The sequence below is a fragment of the Oncorhynchus kisutch genome, linkage group LG24 (assembly GCF_002021735.2).
Source record: "Oncorhynchus kisutch isolate 150728-3 linkage group LG24, Okis_V2, whole genome shotgun sequence".
NCBI lineage: Eukaryota > Metazoa > Chordata > Actinopteri > Salmoniformes > Salmonidae > Oncorhynchus > Oncorhynchus kisutch.
The window spans coordinates 11,698,306-11,716,113 of record NC_034197.2 but is presented as its reverse complement, the minus strand read 5'-3'; the positions used below and the strand labels follow the sequence as shown (position 1 = coordinate 11,716,113).

Here is a 17,808-nt window from a genome sequence, read left to right as displayed (position 1 = left end):
CCAGTTAACAGCTAACGAGCTGCTCTGGCACAGCAAGCCTGCCGGGGAACTACACTTGCTGGGCAGGCTGGGGGTCCTAGGGGCCCAGTGAGGCCCCACAGGGGTGGTGGTGGTGGAGCGGGCCAGTGTCCTCCAACGTCCAACGCAGCAGAGGGCCCAACCAGCTCCACCAGCAGTCATTCAGTCCCCCAGCTGTTGGCCTGTCCGTCACAGCCTAACGAACATGGCCTGTCCCTCACCCAGCAGAGGGCCGTCAATCAGAGCACACCCAGGAGGGAGCAGAGGGGCGGGACACCAGCCTACCGCCGAGACACTAACAAAGACATACTTACATTTGCAAGCGGTTTCAGCGCCACTTCTCTATAAAAAGAATGATAGAGTGTAGCTGATAAGAGTAATGACAAAGGACAAAGAGGTAGGTGGGATGAGGGTCTGAAGGGAGGGGAGGGGTTGATAGCTGAGGAGTGGGTGGGAGAGCTTGATAAAATGTACACTTTTCTTACATTTCTCCATTTGGGGTTGTGTCCCTCTAAATCACATGACCTGGGAAGAATGGGATTTGTTATATGAGGATTTTTCCATGTCATGAGTTGACATTCACTTAATTTCCTGGAAATGGAACGGAATGTTAAGGGAATGATCAGGTTGACACATTGACTTGTTTCACTGAGTCAGATTTAGTGTATCTTGCCTCCTATGTTTATGTTACATTAGTAGTGATTAGTTCTGTATTTGGGTCAATTATATTCAAATAAGCATTTTAGAAATGCGTTCCATTCCCTCTTTATGCCAAATATCCAGATTTACTCTCTGCTTACCACTTTCCCTCTCTGTTAGGAAAAGTACAGGTATCTGGTTGTGTTTTTTTTTTTTTTAACGAACAAGGACTAGGTGTTGAATACTCTGTAGATTCCCTTTAAGCTTTTGTTGTGTTGTTCGCACCTTCTCGTGAGCTATTCTATTGACATGCCTTACTTAGGCCTTTTGTTGCGTCAGCTCAACGGCAGGTGATGACCAGTAATTGAAGTCACACCTAAGCCCATTGTTGTTAGTAGCTCATTAAGGACTCACGCTGTTGTCATGACCCTGGATCTTTTCATCAATCAGAGGCCCACTGTTAGACTATAGGGGGAGGGGGGGGGGGCACAGATATAGAATACAGTATGAGAATGGGAAATTAAAAGCATAATTGAGAGTTCCACTAGAGAAAGGGGGCTTGAAATGTTGTCCTGCATGGCTCTTCTCCTGGACTTAATCAGAGGCCCACGGTTAATTGGCACAGTTATATAGGATACTGTATGTGCGAGAGTGGGAAATGAAAGGCATCATTGAGGCTTCCAGTCGATTCCATCTATGATGGACTAAAGTTGGCCTGCTTGTCTTGTCTAAAAGGGAGTTTTCCAGGGGGAAACTTTTCCATTCACCTTAAGACCAGCCAAGTCGTGCATGTGCTGGCCATATAACACTCACAAGAGACTATCATTAATTTTATCTTGTATACTGAATCTCACAGGGAACTGAGGACAGTCCTCCTCCATTTGGCCACTCTTCTGGGCAAACGAGGGACATCCTGAGAGCAAACAGTACTTATGCAACCTGTCAGAACAAGACCAACACCTGCATTGTCGCCGACATGCGAAAGAGGAAAAGAATTGAAAGGACAGTCTACAAGTCAGACAAAAGCAATTGCCCTGAGCTGTTTGTGTTTTAAGACATACTGATGGCATTATTTAAGCCTTTGACTCATTGCTCTCCAGTCAACTCATTGTACCAGTTGAACAAATTTGCTCTAGGCCTGAGGGACCTCACCCAAATACCCCCTCTCCCCTGTATTTCTTCCCATTGTTTAGCCCTTTCCATCTACCTAATGCCACACACACACAGACAGAAACAAACCATCTGTGGAATAGGCCTTTTGAATAACCTCAATGTTCAGCATAATGTGAACATTTAAATCAAGATGATTTACTTCATGAATTCTGCTAATAACAGATGAATAGCAGATGCTAGTCTTCTGTTATAAATGTATCTTACTTCAATAACATGATTTTTTAAAACAAATAAATAGATAATACGATATGTAATATATATATTTATAACTTCATTTTTTGTTTTTACACCTTTATGCAAACATGGCTAAATGTTATTCTCTGACATGTTGATACTTATATTTAACAATTCACCCTTTTAGAAATGAACCAGAAATACCTATAGTGCGCACAAATTCTGTAAAAACGTATCCTTTAACTGATGTCCTTTTGTAGAACATGAAAGGACAGAGTCGAATAAGAACCCTTCTTCTTCTCGTATCTTCTCGTATCTTCTCGTATCTTTAACAACCATTCGACCTTCCCACATCACCATTTGTTATCTCATAATTATCATATACATTAGTCAACACCTGTTTCACTTAACCACTTTTAATTAGCCCCGTTGAAACGACATGCTGAAGCCACAACAAAACTCTCCGACATGCAAAGGGAAGTCTGTTATGGTTCAATCACAATAAATTAACAAAAAAAGTTCTGAGGCAGGTAAACCCATTGACCAATTGGCACCCAAAGATTAAGCCTACATTTGTTAATTAGGAATAGTAAATCAAGTAAATTGGTATCTAACTAAATATGTGAGATGTTTTCCGATTTGATATTCATTTACTAGTTTAAGATAGACTTGTGGAATATCTGCATAAAGCCTACATTTTTTTCGTTTCAGATGTTGAGGAACATTTAGTATAGGCTACACAAATCCATAGCTTAATTCAAGTTACAAATATTAGATGAAACCTCAGACAAATCCAAATAACAATATATTAAAGGCATTACAGTTTCAGTCAATGGTCATGGAAAGAAACCTGAAAATCTGTTAACATCATTAGACTAATTCAGTTGGCTAATTAAATTCACAGCTATATGTTCATAAGTCAATTTCCAACAGAGGTTTTGATCGTCAGACAAGATGGGCTACAGGTCTGCCAAGATAGGTCTGCCTGGTGTTAATCTTATTCAAGTCATTTTATTTATTTATTTTATTATCACATTTGATGGGACACTTGGGTTTGAGTTTAAAAGAGTTTCATTCTTTTTTGGAAAATGTGTTTCTTCTTTTCCTGTAAAACACTTAATTTTGTTGGATTTTTTAAATGTTGGGGTAAGTAAAGGTGAAATGATTACGATTTGTTGGGCGTTAAATAAAAGGTGACATTTTGGCTAATTTCAGGTGACCCATAAATTAATAGTTTGGAATTGTTCCATTATTAAGGTTCCCGATCATGTTGTGACAAAAAAATAGTAAGTCAATTATTAGAAATAGTTAGCTAGATCTCTATATCCTACGCATCAGAATAAAATTGTGAATTTCAAATGAGGTTTAATTATTCGTCTCTCACCATAGAAATGCTTGGTTCGAGATAAGTATCACGTAGGCTATTTAGCGCCTTTAAGAAACTGTTAAAAGGAACAGCGGAGTTCTCCTTTGATGGGATTTGGTCCGAGTGAAAGCGAGTCTTTTCAACCCGTCAGTCGCCGCGGCTAAGGAACGCCCATGACTGCACAGGGGTATATTAAAAGTTCGCGAGGGTGCACATACTGTCATTCAAAATCTGATAGTCAGGACGTAAGGATGCCTGCGTCACAAATTGGATTTGGCAACTTCTTCTTTGAAAGAAACATCAACATGCTCCCTGGATATCAGATACCGGGTTTGGGATGTCAACCCAGGGTACGACAGCAACAAACCCCTCATCTTGCTGCGATGACTGGGGTCCCTTTGACATATTCAGGACTACAGGGATACAACTTTATCCCCTATCCACACTACGGACACATTGCGCACATGGTAAGTTACTTGAGAATAGCCTATGCTTCTAATGGATAATTCATTACATTTTGTAATCTGAATTACAACAGATACAACGTATAACTGTGCTTGATGCTTGCCTTTCTCGCCAATAAAATGAAATGCGTAATTACGCACTTGACAAATCAGTGTGGTCGGTTATGCCGAAGTTTAAACGTTGCAACTCTCCCTTGTGTTTTCAGAACAACTCCTTCGACCTGAAGACTGTCTCTCCGTATTATGAAGCGCTTCTCGGCCGAGGAGGGCCGTTCTACCCGCAATACCGACCAGGCGCAACTGATGACCCAAGCAGAGTCGCCAAGGTGGCTACCCGGGAAAGCACCAGCGCGCTCAAGGCCTGGTTGAACGAGCATCTCAAGAACCCATATCCTACAAAGGGCGAGAAGATCATGCTTGCCATCGTAACCAAAATGAGCCTCACGCAGGTGTCAACTTGGTTTGCCAACGCCAGGCGACGGCTGAAGAAGGAGAATAGGGTGAGCTGGGCGTTCAAGGGGAAATCTGACGAGGATGAGGGCGAAAGCGACGAGGAGAAGAGTGATGTCACTCTGCAGAAAAACGCTTTGGTTGATGAAGACGAAATAGATCTTCAAACCGTCGATGACAAGGTGGAGGATATTGGACATAGAGTGGACAACTCAACGCCAGAGTTGGTGGATGCACGCCTGGAGAAACAATCAAGCGATGACCATAGAGACAGCACGCGTGCTCACGGGGAAAATTATGTCGAAAAGAGTTACACCAAACGCACATCATCCCCATCTCGTCTAGGATGTAAGGACAACGCTGAGTGTCAAAAGCCCAAAATATGGTCTTTGGCAGAAACCGCGACCTCGGAAACGGTGAAAAAGCCCCACCAGGACAATGCGTGTCATCCCAGGAGCACAGAAATGGCCAAATTCTGGTCAGAATGGGCATCAAGGAATGGACTGTATATTCCCAGATATACTGCTCACGATATTCTTTAACGAAGCATTTACAGTTTTAAATTACCAAAAAACACATGTTTACATCTTTTGCACTTTAAAATGCCAAACTCCAGAGATTGGAACAGGCTTATTTTTTTTTATGTGGGAGCCTACACGCTTACTATGGAAAATGCTGGGCAGGCCTATATGTTGTTTGGCTTCTTGTAAGACCGAAGACTCTTACAGAGTTATGTTTTGTGTACATACGTGTAGATGTTTTTGCATGAATAATCTGTACATTCTAATTTCATTTGTCTTATCATCAACATTTATTTTGGTAAAATAAAATCCCTCAAAATATGAAATGGAATTGTCATGTGTTGATCATTCACCAGTTCTTACTGTTTTTTTGGAGGTCTGGCAAGGCCACAATCACATTTTTACTGTTTTATATTTAGCTTTCCAAACTTATTCTGGTAGTTTATTACGATTTTTATCCCAAAATATTGCTTAATACCTGACTGTAAAGATTTAACAGATCTGCTTGATATGCAAATTAAATATTTGTTATCTAAACCTCAATCAATGCAGGATAAATATTGTTGAATAACAACAAGGATGAAAATTAATCATGGCCCATGGTGACATGTTCACTGACTGAAATCATTCTTTAATCAGTTAAAATGATTTCAATTAATTAATAAAGTAATTGGTTATCTCATTGTTGGGCCATGCAGGGTGATAGTCACACTAACAATTTGATGGAACATAGCCCAAACAAGGAAACTGCATGGGGGTTGTTATCCAAATTCAGACAAGAGTTGAATAATACAGTTTCAAACCAGAACACAGTAGAACTGCATATGAGCAGAAACAGATTGATCCTACAATGCAACTTGAAGAGTCCAAAAGGGGGAACAGGCCTGCTAACCAAAACCAGTTCAGTTTTCTGCATCTCCAAACCTTCACATGGAGAGAGAGATATTTTTTTTTTGTGTGTGTGTGTGTGTGTGTGTGTGTGTGTGTGTGTGTGTGTGTGTGTGTGTGTGTGTGTGTGTGTGTGTGTGTGTGTGTGTGTGTGTGAGAGAGAAACGGACATAATCAGACAACAGGAGATCATACCTACAGGATCTGATGGGGGAGAGTCAGTTAAGAGGGAGATGAGTGGGGGGTGAAAGACTAGAAAAACTTCCTTGCCAATCACCCAGGTTTCCATGCATGTAAACTGCACTTATCCGGGGATAATGAGAAAACACCTAAGAGGCAAGAAGCCTGAAATGCTCCCTGACACCCAGATTTCGAACGCTTAGCAGGACAGGAAAATGGTCCAATTCACGCACTTATCAAGAGAACATTCCTGGTCATCCCTACTGCCTCTGACTCACTAAACACAAATGCTTTGTTTGAAAATGATGTGAGCCCCTGGCTATCCATAAATTTAAAAAACAAGAAAATGGTGCCTTCTGGTTTGCTTAATACAAGGAATTTGGAATGATCTATATTTTTACTTATTTATTTTTGTACTTTTTACCCCTTTTACGTGATATCCAATTGATAGTTACAGTCTTGTCCCATCGCTGCAACTCCTGTACAGACTCGGGAGAAGCGAAGGTTGAGAGCCATGCATCCTCCGAAACACGACCCGTCCAAGCTGCACTGAGCGCAACGGGCCAATTGTGTGCCGCCTCATGGGTCACCCTGTCGCGGCCGGCTGCGACACAGCCTGTCTTAGACTGCTGCACGACTTGGGAGGCTCTATATTTTTACTTCAAGTATATTTTTGCAATTACATTTACTTTTGTTATTTAAGTATATTTAAAACCAAAACACTTTTAGACTTTTACTCAAGTAGTATTTGAATTGGTAACCCTCACTTTTACTTGAGTCATATTCTATTACGGTATCTTTACTTTGATTAAAGTATGACAATTGGGTATTTTTATCCACCACTGAGAGCCATCAGAGGGTGAAGTCCACCCCCTGATGCTCTAATCTCACGGTTCTAGTGAAGCACTACCCCCCCCTTGTGGAAAACCTGAGTACCTGCTACTGACCCAAAAATGTAAAAGTACTGTAAAAGAAAAAGCCAGGTACTGTGTGCTCCAACAATATTATTATCTATACTTTATAAATGTAACTTAAATTGAGACACACAAAAAAATAGTCTCTTGATTTTTAATTTTTAATAAAAAACAAAACAGACATTTCAAATTTGAATGGGCATTGTCCTTATGAACAACTCAGTAGTATTTATTTTTGATAGTTTAATGCAAAGGGGAGTAATTAAAACAGAATGACATAATAAAAAAGCCATTCTCTAGTGTGCTTATGAACATCTTCTATAACAGAATACAGCAACCAATACTTTTTACAACAATTTACAATATACAGAACATTCAACCATATCAATCATTGTTGCCCATGTGAGGAAGTTAGGATAGCAAGCATTTTATCTAGGTAGCCTATGAAAATAAAAAACTAAAAGCATACTATATGACAAAGCCATAGAACGTTTTGCCAACATGAAAGAGAGGAGGATGGCATTGGCGTTCAACTAATCTACAATTAGGGTGAGTGAACTTTCTTTTTTTCCCACTTGCGCACACACACACGCACACAGCCAGAATTATATTTAGCAACATTGATTGGACTAAAATGTTTTTTTGGTATTTTTAAGTTTGTTTTCAGTGTATTAAACTAAGCATATACAGCCTTGATTGATGATGTTTAAATGTTTTAAGTTGAAATGGTGCTGGAATAGCGGGGACAGTGTTCGTGTTGTCTTTGTAGTGACTTGAGGTAATTCTGTGGTTCTAATTCAGTAGCTCTTTAGTATCTGTTGAAAACATAAAACTTTATTGACCATGCTGTAGGTAATACAACTGTTTGTTACATGCAATATGCTTTGTGGACTTCAACGGGTCAGATGTTGCTCTTCGGTCTTGTGATGAAACAAAAACGTATGTGTAGTTGAATTTATTCCACCACTGTGTGACTGTTGTCTTCTTGTTGTCACTGTCTTATTGTATATCACGGTGGTGTATGAACTAATGGGTATAGAGCAAACAATGCAATTATCACAACATAGGTTGTAGTATGACCTTTTTTACTGGCTTGGCTTCCCCAGTGATTTTACCCACACACCGCTACTGTATTAATTAATGCACAACCTGGCTGTTGTTTATCATGTTAAGCAATAGGTGAAGCCAGGTGGTCATGTGATCTATAGCTATTCATAAAATACATTTTTATCAGAAACAGAAACATGGTCAGATTTACCCTCCTCCTGCACCACCAATTGTCCATTTTCAGACATGTCTTTAGCTTCAACCTCCTCTGGTATTTGAGGACCTGACAATGATGGGTATGGTGTTGATGGTGGCTCTCCAAATGGGATTATAGGTTGAAGTTGTTCCCTCCCCTCTTCAGGTCCTGCGTTTCCCTCTTCTGCTCTTCCATCTGCTGTAGCCCTCTTAGTTCCCCTCTTAAGATTCAAGTCCATACAGGATTCCTACGGTGAATGACACAATGCATCTGTGAGTTAGCAGCTAAATATAACAGAATAGCAGCATTACTGTCACGGCTGGTACTAAAGGTATATAGAGAACGTACATTTGCTTTCTTGCAGGCCTCTCCGAGTTGACCTAGAACAAAATAAAAATATGATTACTCAAAGATTCCAACGTAAAGATATGACTCAAATAACATAATACAATTAGTGTTAAATACCTCTGAATTTGTACAGGACAACACCCAAAACCACTGCAGCTAGAAAGGCCATTACAATTGTGATTTTTGTTCCATAGGAATTGGGTACTGGCACTGTAAAGTAAATCAAAACAACATTACAAACAATTCAACCAACTATTGTTAACAAACCAACCAACCAACCATAGCCTACGGCCTATGTGTCCCTTAGACTAGTGTCGACAGAGGTACTACACAGGCTACTGTTAGCGTCCCTACTACAGGCTACTGTTACGTGCCCTACTACAGGCTACTGTTGGCCGCCCTACTACAGGCTACTGTTGGCCGCCCTACTACAGGCTACTGTTACTTGCCCTACTACAGGCTACTGTTGGCCGCCCTACTACAGGCTAGTATTAGACTCCCTACTACAGGCTACTGTTGGCCGCCCTACTACAGGCTAGTATTAGACACCCTACTACAGGCTAGTATTAGACACCCTACTACAGGCTACTGTTGGCCGCCCTACTACAGGCTACACTCCCACACAGCCCCACCACAACTTTCGGTTTAAGCTGTCTGATTTTGAAACCAGGATAAACAGGCCACTCCTACTATGTAGCCCAATTCAAGTGAATGAGTTACTGTGAGAAAGTGCTGGTCAACTGACAATAAAGGAATATATTTTATAGTTCCCCAATTCAGTATGGTAGAATGGAAACGTTGTGATATGTGTAAATGTGTGTTGCATTCAATTAGTAGACCCTGTATAGTACTTACCACAGACCGTGTCTGAGGTGGCTGTCCCTTCGGCTTCAGTTTTGAATTCAGACGTACAACTGAAAGCATAATTTGGGATCAAACAAACCAACATTATTATGTGTATGATGGCTGCGGTTTCATTTACAGTTCGATAACATACACATCACATGTGTTTTAATGGTACAAGGATCGAACTACTCACACTGTCCACAGCTTGCACTTGCTCTCGGCAGAGCTGTCACTGGAGAACATGTTTAAAGGACAGGCCTTACACACCGTGTCATGTATGGGGTTACCTGAGAAAATATACAGTATACGGTTCGAGTGACCACATTCTCAAAAATAACACAGTTTAGCCTAACTCTTGCAGTTTAATAGAATACAACAGAATAGAAACAGAAACTTAAAAGCCATGTTTGAACACATAGTAGGGCACACTAGCGTAGAACTCAATCGTTGCTGATAGCATGAGGAAAGTGAGTGTTTTCTACCTTTGGATTTGACCTCTTCTCCAGGTCTGCATTTAGTATGTGGAACACATGTCAGGCACTCTTCACTGGAACAGTGGTATCCAGGCTTACATTTGCATGGGCTGAGGCTTGTCGTGTTCCTATTGGTACTGTGCTCAAAGTTTTTATCTGTGGCAGGAAGGAGATACAAGTGTTGTGTTATTACAAACAGATAAGCCAGATAAACAGTAGGCCCTACGTGAATCTGAAATGGCATGCTATTCCTTAGTGCACTATTTTGACCAGGGCCTGCAGTAATGCAATCATAGGGAAAAGGGTGTCATTTCGGACAGGGGTGTCATGCACCCCAATAATCTGATGGGGCAGAAAGTATGCGAGGATGGCAGGGGGGTGGTCCGGAGGGGGGGGGGGGGGGGGGGGGGGCATTTTTCAAACACCTGAAACAGCTTTTTTCCCTGCAATCTAGAACCATAATCATTAATTCTATGAAATACATTTTTCTCTTTTTCTGCATATCTAAGCATACCTCTTCAGCTGTCTGTATCTTCCTGACTGGAGGTTATTTTTATAATACATGAAATATGCTTCTCTGCAGCTCTGGGTAAACATATTTAAAGGTCTGTGAGTCTTATTCAGTACATGCTTGCTTTTCTAAAGTCTACCAACCTTGCCAGCAGACATGCCAGCTGATATAGCTAAGCTATTCTAACTTGAATGATAGTCTGAAATGTCTTCTTGGTAGCTAGTTATGAGTTTGCGGGATTGGGAACCTATCTGGGCTAGCTAAAGGCAACTTCATCAAATTGCTAAGTGGATAGTAGCATTACAGAGAAACAAAACATTACAGTACAAATCTTGCCCCTGTGCCCCCTATGGGCATGACACATCTGATTTCAGACACATACTTTGTCTTCAAACACATAAAGAGATTCAAAAGTCTTACTTGGGTCACAGTATGGTTGCAGTTTACAGAGGTTCTTGTCTGTGAATGCATGCTGGTATTCACCCTCTTGGCATGGCATACAATGTGGATCTAAACAACCGCTATGGCTGGATAACATCTTGGTGCCTGTTAAGATAATATAGTTTTGCGGATTATGAATATTGAGTGTAGATCCTAACAAGGGTATATTGACTCAGTTTCACTCAAAAGGCTGATAAGAGTACAGATATGTCAAATAATGAATGTTCTCTTCCTTACCTGGCCCACACATACTGCAACACACCCCATTCTTCATGTACTGTGTTTCTGGATCACATGAGTAAACCACGGTCAAAACCTGTAAACAAAAAGGTAGAAAAAAAATGGTCCCTACAATGATCTATTCTCTCACCTCAACTGTCACAAGATCAACCACTACAACAGGGGCGGAAAGTACCTAAATTCACGCTCTAGTCTAATAGGCTTGTGGCTGAGATACCCCTACCCGGGGTAGAACAAAACACAATCATATTTTTCATATCTCTAAATGTCTCCCATTTATGAAATGGACTGGTTGTGAAAAAATATTTTACTGCAAAAGTGTTTAAATTGATAGATATTGTGACACACCCTAAAGTCAAAATGTGCAGAATAATGCCTGGCTGGAGGGGGGTGGGGAAGGGGTTACATGTAACCCAACATTGTAAGCTCTGAAATTGCTCAAATGTGGACACACACAAACACACACACACCTCTTAATGCATCTTGGAAATATAGACCTGTAAACACAGAGATACAATAGGTGGAAATATCAACTAAAAAGCAGCATTCCACAAGAGAGGATGGCTTTCACTTCAGCAGTGATAAATTCATTAACTTCTTTGTGGAAAAGCTCACGAAAGCAAATTACGGACTCCTCTTTAAATCTGCGTATTCCTCCAAAGCAAAGTTGTTCTGAGGATCAAGGGAGACTCTCAAATTGTTTACTACTAGATCTCTTGACACATTGATGAAAATAATCATGGCCTCAACCTTCAAGCTGCATACTGGACCCTATTCCAACTAAACTACTGAAAGAGCTGCTTCCTGTGCTTGGCCCTCCAATGTTTAACATAATAAACGTCTCTCTATCCGCCGGATGTGTACCAAACTCACAAAAAATGGCAGTAATAAAGTCTCTCTTGAAAAAGCCAAACCTTGACCCAGAAAATATATATTTTTAAACTGTCGGCCTATATCAAATCTCCCATTCCTTTCAAACATTTTAGAAAAAGCTGTTGGGCAGCAACTCACTGCCTTCCTGAAGACAAACAATGTATATGAAATGCTTCAGTCTGGTTTTAGATCCCATTATAGCACTGAGACTGCACTTGTGAAGGTGGTAAATTACATTTTAATGGCGTCAGACCGAGGCTCTGCATCTGTCCTCGTGCTTCTAGACCTTAGTGCTGCTTTTAATACCACCGATCATCACATTCTTTTGGAGAGATTGGAAACCCAAATCTGTCTACACAGACAAGTTCTGGCCTGGTTTAGATCTTATCTGTCGGAAAGATATCAGTTTGTCTCTGTGGATGGTTTGTCCTCTGACAAATCAACTGTAAATTTCGGTGTTCCTCAAGGCTCCGTTTTAGGACCACTATTGTTTTCACTGTATATTTTACCTCCTGGTGATGTCATTTGGAAACATAATGTTAACTTTCACTGCTATGCAGATGGCACAGCTGTACATTTAGATGAAACATGGTGAAGTCCAAAAATTGCCCTCCCTAGAAGCCTGTTTCAGAAATAAGGAAGTGGATGGCGGCAAATGTTGTACTTTTAAACTCAGACAAAACAGAGATGCTTGTTCTAGGTCTCAAGAAACAAAAATATCTTCTGTTGAATCTGAGAATTAATCTTGATGGTTGTACAGTCGTCTCAAATAAAACTGTGAAGGTCCTCTGCGTAACTCTGGACCCTGATCGCTCTTTTGACGAACATATCAAGACTGTTTCAAGGACAACTTTTTTCCATCTTCGTAACATTGCAAAAATCTGAAACTTTGTCCAAAAAATGATGAAAAGAAATTCATCCATGCTTTTTTCCGGCTACCTGGATAAAGCAGTAAATAAACTTCAGTTAGTCAAGATTCTAGCAGCCGTGTTTAGCACTATCATACTATTCCAGTGCTAGCCTCTCTACACTGGCTTCCTGTTAAGGCAAGGGCTGATTTCAAGGTTTTACTGCTAACCTTCAAAGCATTACATGGGCTTGCTCCTCCCGATTTTTCCCGATTTGGTCCTGCCATACATACCTACACGTACGCTACGGTCACAAGACGCAGGCCTCCTTACTGTCCCTAGAATTTTTAAGCAAACAGCCGGAGACAGGGCTTTCTCCAATAGAGCTCCATTTTTATGGAATGTCTGCCTATCCATGTGAGAGACGCAGACTCGGTCTCAACCTTTAAGTCTTTATTGAAGACTCATCTCTTCAATGATTGGCTATGAAAAGCCAACTGACATTTACTCTTGAGGTGCTGACCTGTTGCACCTTCTACAACCACTGTGATTATTATTTATTATTTGACCCTGCTGGTCATCTATGAACATTTGAACATGGCCATGTTCTGTTGGCCATGTTCTGTTATATTCTCCACCCGGCACAGCCAGAAAAAGACTGGCCACCCCTCATAGCCTGGTTCCTCTCTAGGTTTCTACCTAGGTTCTTGCCTTTCTAGGGAGTTTTTCCTAGCCACTGTGCTTCTACACCTACATTGCTTGCTGTTTGGGGTTTTAGGCTGGGTTTCTGTACAGCACTTTGTGACATCAGCTGGTGTAAGAAGGGCTTTATAAATACATTTGATTGATTGATTGATTGACCTATGAATATAATATAAATATTATGATGAATGTCATTTTTGGGAACTGATTAATAGACAACTTTCCGAGTAAAATTTGCTCTCATTCAGTGCTGTATGGTCCTGCCTGACAAAAACACATATAGTTACTCTTGCAATAGTCAGGGGGCCACCACAGATTATCTTTGGGGCCATCCTGGATTTTGCCGCAAATCCAATATGGCGTCCAAAATCAAATATGACTGCCATTAGATGGAGCTCAAATCCCCTGTAAATTAGAGAACAATCGAACAGGATTTTTTAGGCAGGCCAATGGACGATATTTTAGTCAGATGTTCAATATCATTAAATCCTTTTTAAGAAAAAAATATCCCAGGGACAGCCGGGTATGCATTAATACATACTTTCGTTTAAATCAAACAATACATTTGACTTTGTTTTTAACCAATCTCACTCATAACATCATAATGGTAATACTTTTATTTGAATGGTAAATCTTTTAAAAAACTGGGTAGATTAAGGTGGCATAGGCCTGCTCACAATACACATTCATGCATATTCAATAGGAGTGTGTGTGCATGCATTCAGTTATTGAGCTTGTTTTGGCTGATCAGTGGAGTCTGTGGTGCTAGACTTCAGACACATTGCATTCGGGAAAGTATTCGGACCCCTTGACTTTTTCCACATTTTGTTACATTACAGTCTTATTCTTTATGTTAGTGGCCAGACGGAAGCCACTCCTCAGTAAAAAGGCACACGACAGCCCGCTTGGAGTTTGTCAAAAGGCATCTAAAGGACCCATGAGAAACAAGATTCTCTGCTCTGATGAAACCAAGGTTGAATTTAGCCTGAATGCCAAGCGTCAAATCTGGAGGAAATCTGGCATCATCCCTACAGTGAAGCATGGTGGTGGCAACAACATGCTGTGGGGATGTTTTTCAGTGGTAGAGACTGGGAGACTAGTCAGGATGGAGGGAAAGATGAACGGAGCGAAGTACAGAGAGATCCTTGATGAAAACCTGCTCCAGAGCGCTAAGGACCTCAGACTGGGGCAAAGATTCACCTTCCAACAGGACATTGACCCTAAGAACACAGGCAAAACAATGCAGGAGTGGGTTCAGGACAAGTCTCTGAATGTCCTGGAGTGGCCTAGCCAAATCAGCGATGCTTCCCATCCAACCTGACAGAATCTGCAGAGAGGAATGAGAGAAACTCCCCAAATACTGGTGTGCCAAGCTTGTAGCGTCATACCAAAGAAGACTTGAGGCTGTAATCGCTGCCAAAGGTGCTTCAACATAGTACTGAGTAAAGGGTCTGAATATTATGTACATGTATTATTTCAGTTTAATAAAAAATAAAAAATTGATTTACAAAAATGTCTCATCCAATTTAAAATAAGGCTGTAATGTAGCAAAATGTGGAAAAAGTCAAGGGGTCTGAATACTTTCCGAAACCACTGTCTATCACATTGTGAAGTCATATGAACAAACAGGTTATAGAGCAAACAATGCAATTATCACAACACATAGGTTGTAATAAATGGAATTTTTTCCCCCTGACTTGGCTTCCCCTGTGATTTTACCCACCCACCGCTACTGCTTTTGATATAACTCAAACTATGAGTGGCACTGCCCCGCCTCTGTTGTGTTTGAATAGCTGAATACAACTAGTTCTTCAATCTGTGTTCATGTTTTTCACAACACAAGCACATAGTAGCATAACCAAGTTACAGGAAAGCAACCTGTAGTACAGCAGCTTCCATTTCTACGACAGTTGGGTGCAGGCACTCAGCAGATGCAGCTTGCATGCCAACAAGACCCATTGACTATAGTTCTCAGTCTGATTGATGCTGAGGATACTGCTGTAGTGTAATGGTTGGTTGTCTGGTTGTGAAGGAGAGTCTGTGAAAGGGCTGTGTCGGTTTATTGGAAAGATTGGAAAGCTGCCGCGGTCATCTCGCTCTTCAAAGGGGGAGACACTCTAGACCCAGACTGCTACAGACCTATATCTATCCTACCTGGCCTTTCTAAGGACTTCAAAAGCCAATTAACAAACAGATCACCGACCATTTCGAATCCCACCGTACCTTCTCCGCTATGCAATCTGGTTTCCGAGCTGGTCATGGGTGCACCTCAGCCATGCTCAAGGTCCTAAACGATATAATAACCGCCATCGATAAGAGAAAATACTGTGCAGCTGTATTCATCGACCTGGCCAAGGCTTTTGACTATGTCAATCACCACATTCTTATCAGCAGACTCAACAGCCTTTGTTTCTCAAATGACTGCCTCGCCTGGTTCACCAACTACTTCTCAGACAGAGTTCAGTGTGTCAAATCGGAGGACCCGTTATCCGGACCTCTGGCAGTCTATGGGGGTGCCACAGGGTTCAATTCTCGGGCCGACTCTCTTCTCTGATCCACCTCTACACAGACGACACCATTCTGTATACATCTGGTCCTTCTTTGGACACGGTGTTAACTAACCTCCAGGCGAGCTTCAATGCCAATGTAAATGCAAGTAAAAGTAAATGCATGCTCTTCAACCAATCGCTGCCCACACCTGCCCGCCCATCCAGCATCACTACTCTGGACGGTTCTGACTTAGAATATGTGGACAACTACCTAGGTGTCTGGTTAGACAGTAAACTCTCCTTCCAGACTCATATTAAGCATCACCAATCCAAAATTAAATCTAGAATCGGCTTCCTATTTCGCAACAAAGCAGCCTTCACTCATGCTGCCAAACAAACCCTCGTAAAACTGACTATCCTACAGATCCTTGACTTGGGCGATGTCATTTACAAAATAGCCTCCAACACTCTACTCAGCAAATTGGATGCAGTCTATCACAGTGCCATTCATTTTGTCACCAAAGCCCCATATACTACCCATCACTGCGACCTGTATGATCTCGTTGGCTGGCCCTCGCTTCATATTTGACACGGAACGCAAACCGGCTGCGTGCGTGCGCCATCATATATACATTTATTTTGTCATAATATCTATCAATTTAAGCACTTTTGCTGTCAAATCCATTTCACAAATGGGAGGCATTAGAGATGTGAAAAAATCAGGTTGTGGTATCTCAAAAACCTAAGTCCTTTTGAGGATTGTCCACTATTGCCTATAAAACCACATTTCATAAGTAAGTTGCGTTAATGCTTCACAGTAGAGATAGTAAAATAACAAAATATTGCAAAATTGTAGCTTTAACTGACATTTTTTTTGTAGAGGCAGTTCCTTCAAAACGAAATCGAAAGTGAAAGTGTTGAATGAGCTTTGACGCATTTGGCAAACTTGTTTAAAAACGCTTCAATTGTAAAATTAATTCAAAAGAAACCCAACACAACATCAATATAGGCTATTTGTAGCTTATTATGTATTGTATATGGTTCCCTGAATGCAAAAGACGTATGCCATTGTAGCACACAATAATAAAAAGTAACCTAAGCTACTCACCGACAGAATACATAAAAGCAGAACGATCATTTTGATCCTTGTCGTAATAAAACAACCAGGTATTTTTGCAACTCCTCTCATCCGCTCCTATGCAATCCCACTCCGCAAATACTGTTCAAGCCTTCACGCTAAATTCTTCCGCTGCTCAGTCTTTCGCTACATAAACGTGGGTAAGGTGTAGCGTTTGTCCAGAGCAATGAGTCTGGGTAGTCAAGCAACTGTACTGTAGACCAACGGGTAGTCTCTTGACAACGAGCTGAGCGGTGGGCTGGACTCGGAGAATATATAAGTGACTTGAAACATGGGGGATTCCTTAAAATACAAACACACGTGACCGTTTCCTGTAAAATGCCCGAGGTTTAACGTACTCAAGTCATGTAACGTTAGGCCTACCAATATTTTTGTGAAAAATGTGATCTTTGATTAGGCTATTTATCATTGCTGTACATCAAGTTTAGGTTGAGGAGGGGAGGCTCGATGGAAATAACGTAAGCCTATTTGGGAGTGTGGTTTGTGCTTGCCTTGAGACCAATAGTTTGGGAGTGTCATTTCCCACTTTATTTGCCTCCCACATTTTCTACACTGGTGTCAGCAGCGGGATGCGGGCACCCGTGAGTCCCCCCCCCCCACCTACCCCCACCCTCCAGCTAGCTATTTTAAGATGAAAGCACTGACTGTAAGTAGCTCTAAATAAGAACATCTGCTAAATGACTCAAATATAATTGTAAATCTTGGTACATTCTGATATACACTTTTTTTTTTTTAAATATACACTTTCAATAATACCCACTGGAGACAAACTGGTTGAATAAACATGGTTTCAGCATAATGTGCAAGGTATTGTGACGTGGAATCTACAGTATGTGGAAAATACATGGGATCTTATTAAAAAAAGTCAT

The 17,808-nt window shown here is 41.1% G+C and overlaps 2 protein-coding genes across 2 annotated transcripts; one reads left to right on the top strand and one right to left on the bottom strand.

The window, feature by feature from the left end:
• The first annotated feature begins 3,753 nt into the window (after nucleotides 1–3,753).
• On the top strand, nucleotides 3,754–5,087 carry LOC109869682 (iroquois-class homeodomain protein IRX-1-like). The gene is made up of 2 exons (XM_020459952.2): nucleotides 3,754–3,837; nucleotides 4,041–5,087. The coding sequence occupies exons 1-2, from the start codon at nucleotides 3,754–3,756 to the stop codon at nucleotides 4,824–4,826; spliced, it is 870 nt and encodes a 289-aa protein (XP_020315541.2). The 3' UTR covers nucleotides 4,827–5,087.
• Nucleotides 5,088–6,927: 1,840 nt separating this feature from the next.
• Nucleotides 6,928–17,379, bottom strand: cd40 (CD40 molecule, TNF receptor superfamily member 5). The gene is made up of 9 exons (XM_020459431.2): nucleotides 16,910–17,379; nucleotides 10,887–10,965; nucleotides 10,629–10,754; nucleotides 9,707–9,853; nucleotides 9,418–9,511; nucleotides 9,234–9,292; nucleotides 8,496–8,588; nucleotides 8,379–8,410; nucleotides 6,928–8,277 (listed from the first exon to the last, which is right to left on the bottom strand). The coding sequence occupies exons 1-9, from the start codon at nucleotides 16,988–16,990 to the stop codon at nucleotides 7,996–7,998; spliced, it is 993 nt and encodes a 330-aa protein (XP_020315020.1). The 5' UTR covers nucleotides 16,991–17,379; the 3' UTR covers nucleotides 6,928–7,995.
• Between the last annotated feature and the right edge of the window lie 429 nt (nucleotides 17,380–17,808).